General features: G+C 45.0%; 1 protein-coding gene across 1 annotated transcript in view; it reads right to left on the reverse strand.

Annotated features, from left to right (window-relative positions):
* Nucleotides 1–13,805, reverse strand: part of LOC139269110 (calcium-activated chloride channel regulator 1-like) — a 129,744-nt gene that overhangs the window by 55,114 nt on the left and 60,825 nt on the right. The window contains exons 9-10 of the mRNA XM_070888214.1: nucleotides 3,446–3,552; nucleotides 3,134–3,352 (exon numbers count right to left, since the gene is read on the reverse strand). Coding sequence (XP_070744315.1) covers nucleotides 3,134–3,352; nucleotides 3,446–3,552 — 326 coding nt within the window. The remainder of the gene's footprint in view (nucleotides 1–3,133; nucleotides 3,353–3,445; nucleotides 3,553–13,805) is intronic.

The following is a 13,805-nucleotide window of genomic DNA, read 5'->3' on the forward strand; positions in this document are numbered from 1 at the left end:
ATGACTTGCTTCCACTCTAAAAGTGAGTTCTCAGGTGATTGAAGAGTCCAATGCAGGTCCTACAGTCTCTGTCACAGGTGGGGTAGACAGTGGTTGAAGGATCGGGTGGGTGGGGAGCCTGTGATGACGCACGTTCCTTCCGCTGTCTAATCTTGGTTTCTGCTTGTTCGCGGCGATGGGACTCCCGGATGCTCTTCGTCCACTTTGGGCGGTCATGGGTCAGGAATTCCCAGGAGTCAGTGGGGATGTTGCACTTTATCAAGGAGTCTTTGAGGGTGTTTCCTCTGCTCACCTGGGGCTCGCTTGCCGTGTCGAACATAAGAACATAAGAAATAGGAGCAGGATTAGGCCATTTGGCTCATCGAGCCTGCTCCGCCATTCAATAAGATGATGGCTAATCTGATGATGACTCAGTTCCATTTCCCTGCCCGCAACCCATAACCTTTTATTCTTTGATCGCTCAAAAATCTGTCTATCTCCACCTTAAATATATTCAATAACCCAGCTTCCATAGCTCTCTGGGGTAGAGAATTCCATAGATATACAACCTCTGAGAGAAGAAATTCCTCCTCATCTCAGTTTTAAATGGGCGGCCCCTTATTCTGAAACTATGTCCCCTAGTTTTAGATTCCCTTCTGAGTGGAAATATAATTTCTGCATCCACCTTGTTGAGCCCCCTTATTATCTTGTATGTTTTGATAAGATCACCTCTCATTCATTTGAACTCCAATGAGTATAGGCCCATCCTACTCAACCTATCTTCATAAGTCAACCCCCTCATCTCTGGAATCAACCTAGTGAACCTTCTCTGAACAGCCTCCATTGCAAGTATACCCTTCCTTAAATACGGAGACCAAAACTGTACGCAGTACTCTAGGTGTAGCCTTACTAATATCCTGTACAGTTGTAGCAGGACTTCCTTGCTTTTATACTCCATCCCCCTTGCAATAAAGGTCAATATTCCATTTGCCTTCCTGATTACTTGCTGTATCTGCATACTAACTTTTTGTGTTTCATGCACAAGGACCCCCAGGTTCCTCTGTACTGCAACACTTTGCAATTTTTCTCCATTTAAATTGTAATTTGCTTTTCTATTATTTCTGCCAAAGTGGATAACCTCATATTCTCCATCAGCCAAATGTTTGCCCACTCACTTAGCCTGTCTATATCCCTCTGCATATTTTTTGTGTCCTCCTTACAATTTGCTTTCCCACCCATCTTTGTATCATCAGCAAAATTGGCTGCATTACACTCGGTCCGTTCATCCAAGTCATTAATATATAATGTAAATAGTTGAGGACCCAGCACCGATCCCTGTGGCACCCCACTAGTCACTGTTTGCCAACTGGAAAATGACCCATTTATCCCAATTCTCTGTTTTCAGTTAGTTAGCCAATCCTCTATCCATGCTAATATATTACCCCCAACCCCATGAACTTTCATCTTGTGCAGTAACCTCTTATGTGGCACCTTATCGAATGCCTTCTGGAAATCCAAATACACAACATCCACTGGTTCCCCCTCATCCACCCTGCTCATTACATCCTCAAAGAACTCCAGCAAATTTGTCAAACATGATTTCCCTTTCATAAAACCATGCTGGCTCTGCTTGATTGAATTATGCTTTTCCAAATGTCCCTCTACTGCTTCCTTAATAATGGACACTAGCATTTTCCCAACGATAGATGTTAGGCTAACTGATCTATACTTTCCTGCTTTTTGTCTGCCTCCATTTTTAAATAGGTGCGTTACATTTGCAGTTTTTCAATCTGCTGGGACCGCCCCAGAATCCAAGGAATTTTGGTAGATTACAACCAATGTATCCACTATTTCTGCAGCCACCTCTTTTAAGGCCCTAGGATGTAAGCCATCAGGTCCAGGGGACTTGTCCGCCTTTAGTCCCATTATTTTACCGAGTGCTACTTCATTAGTGATAGTGATTGTATTAAGTTCCTCCCTCCCTATAGCCGCTTGATTATCCACTATTGGGATGTTTTTAGTGTCTTCTACCGTGAAGACCAATACAAAATATTTGTTCAACGTCTTTGTCATTTCCCTGTTCTCCATTATTAATTCCCCAGTCTCATCCTCCAGGGGCCCAACATTTAATTCAGCCACTCTTTTCCTTTTTATGTACCCGTAGAAACTCTTACTATTTGTTTTTATATATCGTGCTAGTTTACTCTCATAATCTATCTTCCCTCTCTTTAGCATGTTTTTAGTCTTTCTTTGCTGGCTTTTAAAAGTTTCCCAATCCTCTGGCCTCCCATTATTCTTGGCCACATTGTATGCCCTTGTTTTCAATTTGATACCCTCTCTTATTTCCTTTGTTAGCCACGGATGGTTATCCCTTCTTTTACAGTCTTTCCTTCTCATTGGGATATATTTATGTTGCGAGGTATGGAATATCTCGTTAAATATCTGCCACTGCTTATCAACCATCCCATACTTTAATCCATTTTCCCAGTCCACTTTAGCCAACTCTGCCCTCATACCTTTGTAGTCTCCTTTATTTAAGCTTCGGACCCTGAGAATCAATTTTCTCACCCTCCAACTGAATTTGAAATTCAACCATGTTATGGTCACTCATTCCTAGAGGATCCTTTACTACGAGATCATTTATTAATCCTGTCTCATTACACAGTACCAGATCTAAGATAGCCTGCTCTGGATATCAAAGCTTTGCGTAGACCGTTTGCTTTGGGAGTCTTGTGTCGGGCATGCAGACAATGTGGCCTGCCCAACGGAGCTGATCGAGCGTGGTCAGTGCTTCAATGCTGGCCTGAGCAAGAACACTGACGGTGCGTTTATCCTGCCAATGGATTTGCAGGATCTTGCCGAGGCAGCGTTGGTGGTACTTCTCCAGTATTTTGAGGTGTCTGCTTTATATAGTCCACGTCTCTGAGCCATATAGGAGGGCGGGTCTCACTACTGCCCTTGCACTGTGTACTCAACAGGTCAATGACAGACAGATCAAGAAAAACTGCTGTGTAGAATGGGGTTTTGTCTGAATAGAAGATGGATGGCAGTAAGTATGCTGCTCCTGGATAATACTATCAGAAAAAGGTTAGACTGATAGGAAATAGGCTGCAAAACATAAACAATTAATTGAAGCATGTATTTTGATCCATACCTGTGCGGTGCCATTTATCTTAAGGCGAGCTGTATGTACAATTTGATCTATCTTAAAGTCATCATTGTACATCTTTCCACTGGGGTCCTGTACAGATATATTCGGTGTCTGGCTCTCCCATGTAACTACAAAAAATGTGTCGTTCCCAACAGTCTTATCGATGACAACTGTACCATTCAACCAACTGTCGTTAACAATCCTCTTTCCAGAACTTTCAAGCTGGGACCAAACAAATAGAATTTTTTTTTATCGTTAAAAAACATGTTTAGCACAAGAATAATTGGAAAGTCATTCTCTGAAAGGTGATCAAACCTGGATTGACTGTTGGCTGATGTCGCCATTTCCTGATACTAATCCAGTGAAAGCATCGATTAATCCATTTGAATCCAGTTCATCAGTGGCTGCAAACTGTAAACCTCCTATAGAATGAAGAGGAAAAAATATCATAAACACAGATAATACCCATGGCCAATGAAGAAATACATTGGGGAATAGATACTATAGATTTTTGCAATTTGACAGAATCTGTCTGTGTTGCCGTCATCAGCAATCTTAACTGGAAGTCTGAGGACTTAGTTGTGACAGTTATATGCATAACTGGAACATCGGAACATTGGAAAAGGAATACGCCATTCAGCCCATCGAGTCTATTCCAACATTCAGTCAGGTCATGGATGATCTATGGCCATAGATTAAAGCCTGTAGCATCTGACGGTAAGTTTGGAAGAAAAAATGGCGGTCACCTCGCTTCCGCCTGCTTCTGGCGGCTTCCGGCGACTCCCGCGGCGGCCATCATTTTGGGGAGGTCAGCAGCGCTGCCATTGCCTGTGCTCGTTGCCGATAGTTAGATGAGGCAGATTGTGACATCAATGAGTGCGCAACACTGATTTGATGAACAATCTGCCATTTTGGATGTCGCCGCTCCATTTAACGCCCCCTCCTAATCATGGTTCAGCCACAGGAAGGACCCCCCCCACCTCCAGCAGTGCTATTTAAAGGGATAATGACCAACTTGCAGCTGACTTGATTTTTTATTTCTACTGGCTCTGTGTAAGTTTGTGCAAGTGTTGGAGCTTTCTAGAGTTGTTTAAAATTGCTGAGGTGATAGGGAGTGTTGCTCCAAGTGGAGAAAGCCTTGCTTCTTATTGACCACCACTTGCTCCCCGTCATGGGGCTCTACTTGCAGTCCCCCTCGCATTCAATTATGACAGGGAGATGGAGCGGAGGCTATGAAGAAGAGTACAAGATGCTTGCAGATGGAGGAGGAGGAGGAGTGGCAGGAAGGCTCTCAGCAGGAGGCCTTACCCACCTCGGGTCTTCTGACAGCACTTCTCCCACCTGCACTTAAGCCAGGAGCAGTGTATTAGGAGGCTCTGCTTCACCAAGAAAATGGCCGCAGAGCTCTGCTACCTCCTGCAACTAGACCCGCAGCCTGACAGTAAGGCAACGACGGTGCTGCCAATGGCCCTCAAGGTCACCGCCTCCCTCAATTTCTTATCCACCCGAACCTTCCAGTCTGGAGCAGGAGACACAGCTAACATCCCCCAGTTGGCCGTCCATCGCTGCACCCGGGAGGTGACGGAGACGCTCTACTCCAGGAGAAGGGACATCACTGTCTCCTGTCTGCACAGAGAGAAGCAGGAGGAGCACTCATGTGGCTTTGTCAGGATATTGGGTTTCACCATGCTGTAGTGCGTCACTGACCGCAGAAACAAGACTTTGCGGGCACCGCATACCAATCCTGAGATGCTCTGAGACACTCAAAGGCGACCACGCACTTAATGTAAAATTGTTGTGTGACCTCATGATGACCATCATGATGATCAATGCCCGCTATCCGGGCAGAAATCATGATGCCTTCGTCTTGCAGGTGTGCCAGTAATCTTTCAGCCACCATGTCAAACCAGAGGGTGGCTGCTCGGAAACCAGGGCTATCTGCTCTGCACCTGGCTGATGACTCCCCTCTGAAACCCCACCACTCGTGGCCAGCACTCATATAACGAGAGCCATGCTGCCCTATGGAACGTCATCGAGCGAACTATCAAGGTGCTAAAGTAACGGTTCAGCTGCCTTAACTGCTCGGGAGAAGCCCTCCAGTTCATGCCGAGGAGGAGGCGGAGGAGGAGGAGGAGGAGGAGGAGGAGGCAGGCAGCAGAACCTATGCCGGACGGGCTGTCTGTGAGCACCTCATCAGACTCTAGTTCCAGTGAATGAAATCCCAGATCCCCGTTGCTCACCACTTCACCATCTCTCTGTCACGTCCCCCTGGGCACAAAGCTGAAATGAGAGCCACCACAAAACAAATATTCCAAATATAATTTATAAATTTATCAAACACAAATCAAAACAACAACGTCAAGTAATCACCCTTGTGCATTCCCTTAGTGTCTGTCTTTCGTGTTTCCTTTCCTATTCTAGTGCTTCTCCGAAGTGCTCCCCCAGTGGCTACAGTACGGCTGGTAGAAGGCTGCTGACCTTCGGTGGGGGAGACTAAAGATGGCCTTGCAGGATGGCCCCGAGCAGCTCTGGGCTGAGAAGACTCGGCTGTAGACTGCACCACTTCGGTATGGCCGGCAACATTCTGGACTAGCTGGATGACAGACAGTAGCAAGGGCATGGGTAAAGTGGCAGTGGTGGGAGTAGGAATGCCGTCATCCCGAGAGAGCACAGCAGGTTCTCGCTCCATCCCCCGGAACGGCACCTCAGTATTCCCAGCCATCAGTTGGGGAACAGAGTGCTTTGCCCCATTTAGACACTTGTAAACCCAGCTACGATGGCACCAGTCTGAGCTTCCACTGCGCCAGTGTTGCCTGTGTTGTAATGGAGGCTGTGACATCGCCCATCACACGCAGCATCATGGTTGGGAGCACAAGGTCTCTAATGGAGCTGCCCATTACCTAATTTCCATCCTAGAAATCACGGGCTCCAAGCTCTGCACAAAGCCCAGTGCAATGTTGGAGGAGACCCTTCTATACACCTTCACACTGACAACAGGCTCTCTGGCAGGCCTGCCATTGCACCAAGCCCATCACGCTTCTCTGAAGGCTGCCCCATCGGTCATCATCTGAGTCGTGTGCGGCGGAACTCATGTTCAAACTCGCCTTCCGGGGCGCTGGCCCCCGAGCTATCCTTTCCCCCGGCCTGGCTGCAGACCACTCAAGAACTGGTTGGACGGGTTGGAGTTATTGAGTATTGTAAGGTCTGTAGCTCCACACTGTGGACTCCTCTGTTACTGCGGGAATGTCTGTAGCTCCACACTGTGCACGCCTGTGTTACTGCAGCCAGTGCTGTTTAATAAAGAGACAGGTCACCAGACTCGAAGCAGACTTCCAGAGATTTTTGGAAGCTGCTGCCATCTTAAAGCTGTGTGTGCTGTGTGCTCTATGAATCTATCACAAATGGCGACGATGAATGGGATTAATCGGATCGAATAAGCTGCAATTTTTGTTGGTGAAGGATTCAGCCAGCCGACAGAGAGACTTTGAGAGCTTCTTTGTTTTGATAACAGCTACAAATCTGAGGTAAATTACATGCATACTTGTTTGAACTGCTAGAATCAAAATGGCTGCGCCTATGGGAGTAATTGGGCATTTGGGGGGCATTTCAACGTGACCGTGAAAGTTTCAAAGCGTATGTGGATCAGCTAGAAATGTATTTCACTGTGAATAATACAATAGAAGTCCCTGAGAATGACAACCAGAACCAGGCGGTGTTGGAAAGAAAAAAGGTGATTTTCTTAACTGAGGCCGGGCCCGAGTTGTATGAAACGCTGATAAATTTACTTGTGCCTGACAAACCGAAGGATACAGCTCTGAAACAGATTCTGATTAAGCTAGAACAGCACTATAGCCCCGTGCCTTTAGAAATTGCTGAAGGCTATCATTTCGGAATACAAAATCAGAAGGCCGATGAAAATATCAGTGAGTACATTGTAGTATTAAAAAAGCTATCTATTCACTGTAATTTCGGAGACTTTCAGAACCGAGCATTGCGTGACCGCTTTGTTTGTGGGATGAAAAATGATACAATCAGAAGAAAGTTATTGATGAGCCCTAACTTGACTTTTGATTTAGCTTGTCAGACAGCTAGATCGATGAGCATGGCCGACCAATATTCCCAAGAATTTCATATTAATTTCAGTCATCAGACAACTGAGGTTCAAAGTAAAAGGCAGTGGGGGCCGAAAGTCTCAGAAACTGGAAATGGTAACAGAGCATTGAAGTCCTGCTATCGGTGCCTGGGACAACACATTGCTCAAAGTTGTCCATATTTGAAGGCAGAGTGTTTCTTCTGCAAGAAAACTGGGCATCTTGCGAAGGTATGCCGATTGAAGAGTAAACCAGCTTTCAAAGCTATGAGTAGAAATCCCCAGAGACTACATAGCATGGAGGAACAACAACAGGTCGAGGAGATGTTGGAGTTAAACGTCATCAGGAGCATGAGGTTAACGGACAGCGATTTGAAAACTATCATAATCCACATAGATGATGCAGGATTCAAAATACCCATGGAAATTGACACTGGTGCATCCATGAGCGTAGTACCAGAGTTGCTATACCTTGACAAATTACATGATTTCCCATTGGAGAAATCCAAGATAGAGCTGCGAGGCTACTCGGGAGAGAACATTCCGGTGGTAGGTCGTATCACCGTACAGGTGAAATACAAGGATCAAGTTCAGAGCTTGCCTCTAGTAGTACTGGCAGAGGACAAGCCTGCCTTATTGGAAGAAATTGGTTGCTATCACTAAAACTCGATTGGAGTGAGATTTTTCGTGTTGAAATGAGATTTTCATCAAAGGATGATGTCGTCAAGAATTATCCGAAGGTGTTCTGCGAAACGGGCAGTCCGATCCAAGGCTTCAAGGCGAGTGTCAGGGTACAGAAGGATGCAAGATCGGTTTACTATAAGCCACGTTCTGTACCATATGCACTCAAGGAGAAAGTTGAGCAAGAACTCAAAAGACTAGAGACTGAGAACATTATTTCTAAGATAGATCGATGTAATTGGGCTACACCCATTGTTGTTGTACCTACATCCGATGGTAAGGTAAGACTGTGTGGTTATTATAAAGTAACCGTAAACCAGGTTCTAGAGGGTAATGTCCCCAATACACTGCCAAATGTAGAAAAATTGTTCACAACACTGACAGCTGGTCAGATCTTCTCAAAGTTGGATCTTACGAATGCCTACTTACAGCTTGAACTAGATGAGGAGTCCAAGTCATGCTTGACTATAAATACTCATCTAGACCTATATCAAGTTAATAGGCTACCATTTGGAGTGTCATCGGCCCCTGCCATATTCCAAGGGGTGATGAACCAGATTTTGCAAGGTATTGAAGGGGTAGTATGTTATTTAGCTGACATACTAATTTCAGCACCGAACAGGCAAATTCATAATAACATATTTAATGAAGTCCTTAAACGGCTAGAGATACACAGAGTATGAGTGGCTGCTCGCAAGTGTGAGTTATTTCAAAACTCAGTGGAGTACTTAGGGTACAGAGTAGACAAAGATGGTTTACATCCAACCATGGGAAAGCTGGATGCAATCAGAAACACACCCACTCCCAAGAATGTCCCCGAATTTCGATCATTTTTGGGTCTTTTGAACTATTATGGGAAGTTCCTACCAAATTTGGCTACAGTATTATATTCACTGAATGAACTACTGAGAAAACAGATCCATTGGAGTTGGTCAAAAGAATGCGATACAGCATTCAAGGAGTGTAAAAGCAAATTGGTAGAGAGCACCGTGTTAGTTCACTATGAGTTATCAAAGGAGATCAAGCTAGCATGTGATACCTCTCCATATGGAGTTGGGGCAGTAATCTCTCATGTATTACGTAGTGGGGAGGAGAGACCAATTGCTTTTGCTTCATGCATTCTCAGTGCCAGTGAGCGTAATTATGCGCAAATCGAAAGGGAAGCTTTGGCATTAACTTTTGGGGTCAATAAATTCCATAATTACTTGTATGGTTGTAAGTTTACCATTGTTACGGACCATAAGCCCCTGACAGCAATCCTCCATCCAAATTCCCCAGTTCCAATGTTAGCTGCAGCCCGAATGCAGAGATGGGCTTTGATTTTGTCAGCACATACATATGATATTGAATACAGACGATCAGCTGATCACAGTAATGCTGATGCTATGTCTAAATCATCACAAGTTACACCCGATAGAGAAGAAGTGTTCTATTTTTCATACATTGATGAACTGCCAGTCACAGCTGAAGAGATTGGTAGAGCAACTAAATCTGACCCAGTTATGTCAAAAGTGTCTGATGATATTGCAAATGGCTGGCCAAACCAGATAACAGACAAAGATATTCATCCATTCTTCATTCAAAAAGGAGTTAGATGTAGTCCTTACTACTAAGGGGATCAAGGGGTATAGTGAGAAAGCAGGAATGGGGTACTGAAGTTGCATGTTCAGCCATGAACTCATTGAATGGCGGTGCAGGTTAGAAGGGTCAAATGGCCTACTCCTGCACCTATTTTCTATGTTTCTATGTAGGAATGAATTATCAGTCGATAAAGCTTGTATCATGTTGGGTGCAAGAAACACAGAAACATAGAAACATAGAAAATAGGTGCAGGAGCAGGCCATTCAGCCCTTCTAGCCTGCACCGCCATTCAATGAGTTCATGGCTGAACATGAAACTTCAGTACCCACTTCCTGCTTTCTCGCCATATCCCTTGATCCCCGGAGTAGTAAGGACTTCATCTAACTCCCTTTTGAATATATTTAGTGAATTGGCCTCAACAACTTTCTGTGGTAGAGCATTCCACAGGTTCACCACTCTCTGGGTGAAGAAGTTTCTCCTCATCTCAGTCCTACATGGCTTACCCCTTTTCCTTAGACTGTGACCCCTGGTTCTGGACTTCCCCAACATTGGGAACATTCTTCCTGCATCTAACCTGTCTGAACCCATCAGAATTTTAAACGTTTCTATGAGGTCCCCTCTCATTCTTCTGAACTCCAGTGAATACAAGCCCAGTTGATCCAGTCTTTCTTGATAGGTCAGTCCCACCATCCCGGGAATCAGTCTGGTGAATCTTCGCTGCACTCCCTCAATAGCAAGAATGTCCTTCCTCAAGTTAGGAGACCAAAACTGTACACAATACTCCAGGTGTGGCCTCACCAAGGCCCTGTATAACTGTAGCAACACCTCCCTGCCCCTGTACTCAAATCCCCTCGCTATGAAGGCCAACATGCCATTTGTTTTCTTAACCGCCTGCTGTATCTGCATGCCAGCCTTCAATGACTGATGTACCATGACATCCAGGTCTCGTTGCACCTTCCCTTTTCCTAATCTGTCACCATTCAGATAATAGTCTGTCTCTCTGTTTTTACCACCAAAGTGGATAACCTCACATTTATCATAGAAACATAGAAACATAGAAAATAGGTGCAGGAGCAGGTCATTCAGCCCTTCTAGCCTGCACCGCCATTCAATGAGTTCATGGCTGAACATTCAACTTCAGTACCCACTTCCTGCTTTCACGCCATACCCCTTGATCCCCCGAGTAGTAAGGACTTCATCTAACTCCCTTTTGAATATATTTAGTGAATTGGCCTCAACTACCTCCTGTGGTAGAGAATTCCACAGGTTCACCACTCTCTGGGTGAAGAGGTTTCTCCTCATCTCGGTCCTAAATGGCTTACCCCTTATCCTTAGACTGTGACCCCTGGTTCTGGACTTCCCCAACATTGGGAACATTCTTCCTGCATCCAACCTGTCCAAACCCGTCAGAATTTTAAACGTTTCTATGAGGTCCCCTCTCACTCTTTTGAACTCCAGTGAATACAAGCCCAGTTGATCCAGTCTTTCTTGATAGGTCAGTCCCACCATCCCGGGAATCAGTCTGGTGAATCTTCGCTGCACTCCCTCAATAGCAAGAATGTCCTTCCTCAAGTTAGGAGACCAAAACTGTACACAATACTCCAGGTGTGGCCTCACCAAGGCCCTGTATAACTGTAGCAACACCTCCCTGCCCCTGTACTCAAATCCCCTCGCTATGAAGGCCAACATGCCATTTGTTTTCTTAACCGCCTGCTGTATCTGCATGCCAACCTTCAATGACTGATGTACCATGACATCCAGGTCTCGTTGCACCTTCCCTTTTCCTAATCTGTCACCATTCAGATAATAGTCTGTCTCTCTGTTTTTACCACCAAAGTGGATAACCTCACATTTATCCACATTATACTTCATCTGCCACGCATTTGCCCACTCACCTAACCTATCCAAGTCACTCTGTAGCCTCATAGCATCCTCCTCGCAGCTCACACTGCCACCCAACTTAGTGTCATCCGCAAATTTGGAGATACTACATTTAATCCCCTCGTCTAAATCATTAATGTACAATGTAAACAGCTGGGGCCCCAGCACAGAACCCTGCGGTACCCCACTAGTCACTGCCTGCCATTCCGAAAAGTACCCATTTACTCCTACTCTTTGCTTCCTGTCTGACAACCAGTTCTCAATCCACGTCAGCACACTACCCCCAATCCCATGTGCTTTAACTTTGCACATTAATCTCTTGTGTGGGACCTTGTCGAAAGCCTTCTGAAAGTCCAAATATACCACATCAACTGGTACTCCTTTGTCCACTTTATTGGAAACATCCTCAAGAAATTCCAGAAGATTTGTCAAGCATGATCTCCCTTTCACAAATCCATGCTGACTTGGACCTATCATGTCACCATTTTCCAAATGCGCTGCTATGACATCCTTAATAATTGATTCCATCATTTTACCCACTACTGAGGTCAGGCTGACCGGTCTATAATTCCCTGCTTTCTCTCTCCCTCCTTTTTTAAAAAGTGGGGTTACATTGGCTACCCTCCACTCGATAGGAACTGATCCAGAGTCAATGGAATGTTGGAAAATGACTGTCAATGCATCCGCTATTTCCAAGGCCACCTCCTTAAGTACTCTGGGATGCAGTCCATCAGGCCCTGGGGATTTATCGGCCTTCAATCCCATCAATTTCCCCAACACAATTTCCCGACTAATAAAGATTTCCCTCAGTTCCTCCTCCTTAATAGACCCTCTGACCACTTTTATATCCGGAAGGTTGTTTGTGTCCTCCTTAGTGAATACTGAACCAAAGTACTTGTTCAATTGGTCTGCCATTTCTTTGTTCCCCGTTATGACTTCCCCTGATTCTGACTGCAGGGGACCTACGTTTGTCTTTACTAACCTTTTTCTCTTTACATACCTATAGAAACTTTTGCAATCCGCCTTAATGTTCCCTGCAAGCTTCTTCTCGTACTCCATTTTCCCTGCCCTAATCAAACCCTTTGTCCTCCTCTGCTGAGTTCTAAATTTCTCCCAGTCCACAGGTTCGCTGCTATTTCTGGCCAATTTGTATGCCATTTCCTTGGCTTTAATACTATCCCTGATTTCCCTAGATAGCCACGGTTGAGCCACCTTCCCTTTTTTATTTTTACACCACATTATACTTCATCTGCCATTCATTTGCCCACTCACCTAACCTATCCAAGTCACTCTGCAGCCTCATAGCATCCTCCTCGCAGCTCACACTGCCACCCAACTTAGTGTCATCCGCAAATTTGGAGATACTACATTTAATCCCCTCGTCTAAATCATTAATGTACAATGTAAACAGCTGGGGCCCCAGCACAGAACCTTGTGGTACCCCACTAGTCACTGCCTGCCATTCTGAAAAGTACCCATTTACTCCTACTCTTTGCTTCCTGTCTGACAACCAGTTCTCAATTCACGTCAGCACACTACCCCCAATCCCATGTGCTTTAACTTTGCACATTAATCTCTTGTGTGGGATCTTGTCGAAAGCCTTCTGAAAGTCCAAATATACCACATCAACTGGTTCTCCTTTGTCCACTTTACTGGAAACATCCTCAAAAAATTCCAGAAGATTTGTCAAGCATGATTTCCCTTTCACAAATCCATGCTGACTTGGACCTATCATGTCACCATTTTCCAAATGCGCTGCTATGACATCCTTAATAATTGATTCCATCATTTTACCCACTACTGAGGTCAGGCTGACCGGTCTATAATTCCCTGCTTTCTCTCTCCCTCCTTTTTTAAAAAGTGGGGTTACATTGGCTACCCTCCACTCGATAGGAACTGATCCAGAGTCAATGGAATGTTGGAAAATGACTGTCAATGCATCCGCTATTTCCAAGGCCACCTCCTTAAGTACTCTGGGATGCAGTCCATCAGGCCCTGGGGATTTATCGGCCTTCAATCCCATCAATTTCCCCAACACAATTTCCCGACTAATAAAGATTTCCCTCAGTTCCTCCTCCTTAATAGACCCTCTGACCACTTTTATATCCGGAAGGTTGTTTGTGTCCTCCTTAGTGAATACTGAACCAAAGTACTTGTTCAATTGGTCTGCCATTTCTTTGTTCCCCGTTATGACTTCCCCTGATTCTGACTGCAGGGGACCTACGTTTGTCTTTACTAACCTTTTTCTCTTTACATACCTATAGAAACTTTTGCAATCCGCCTTAATGTTCCCTGCAAGCTTCTTCTCGTACTCCATTTTCCCTGCCCTAATCAAACCCTTTGTCCTCCTCTGCTGAGTTCTAAATTTCTCCCAGTCCACAGGTTCGCTGCTATTTCTGGTCAATTTGTATGCCATTTCCTTGGCTTTAATACTATCCCTGA

This window comes from Pristiophorus japonicus, chromosome 8 (assembly GCF_044704955.1).
Source record: "Pristiophorus japonicus isolate sPriJap1 chromosome 8, sPriJap1.hap1, whole genome shotgun sequence".
Taxonomy (NCBI): domain Eukaryota; kingdom Metazoa; phylum Chordata; class Chondrichthyes; family Pristiophoridae; genus Pristiophorus; species Pristiophorus japonicus.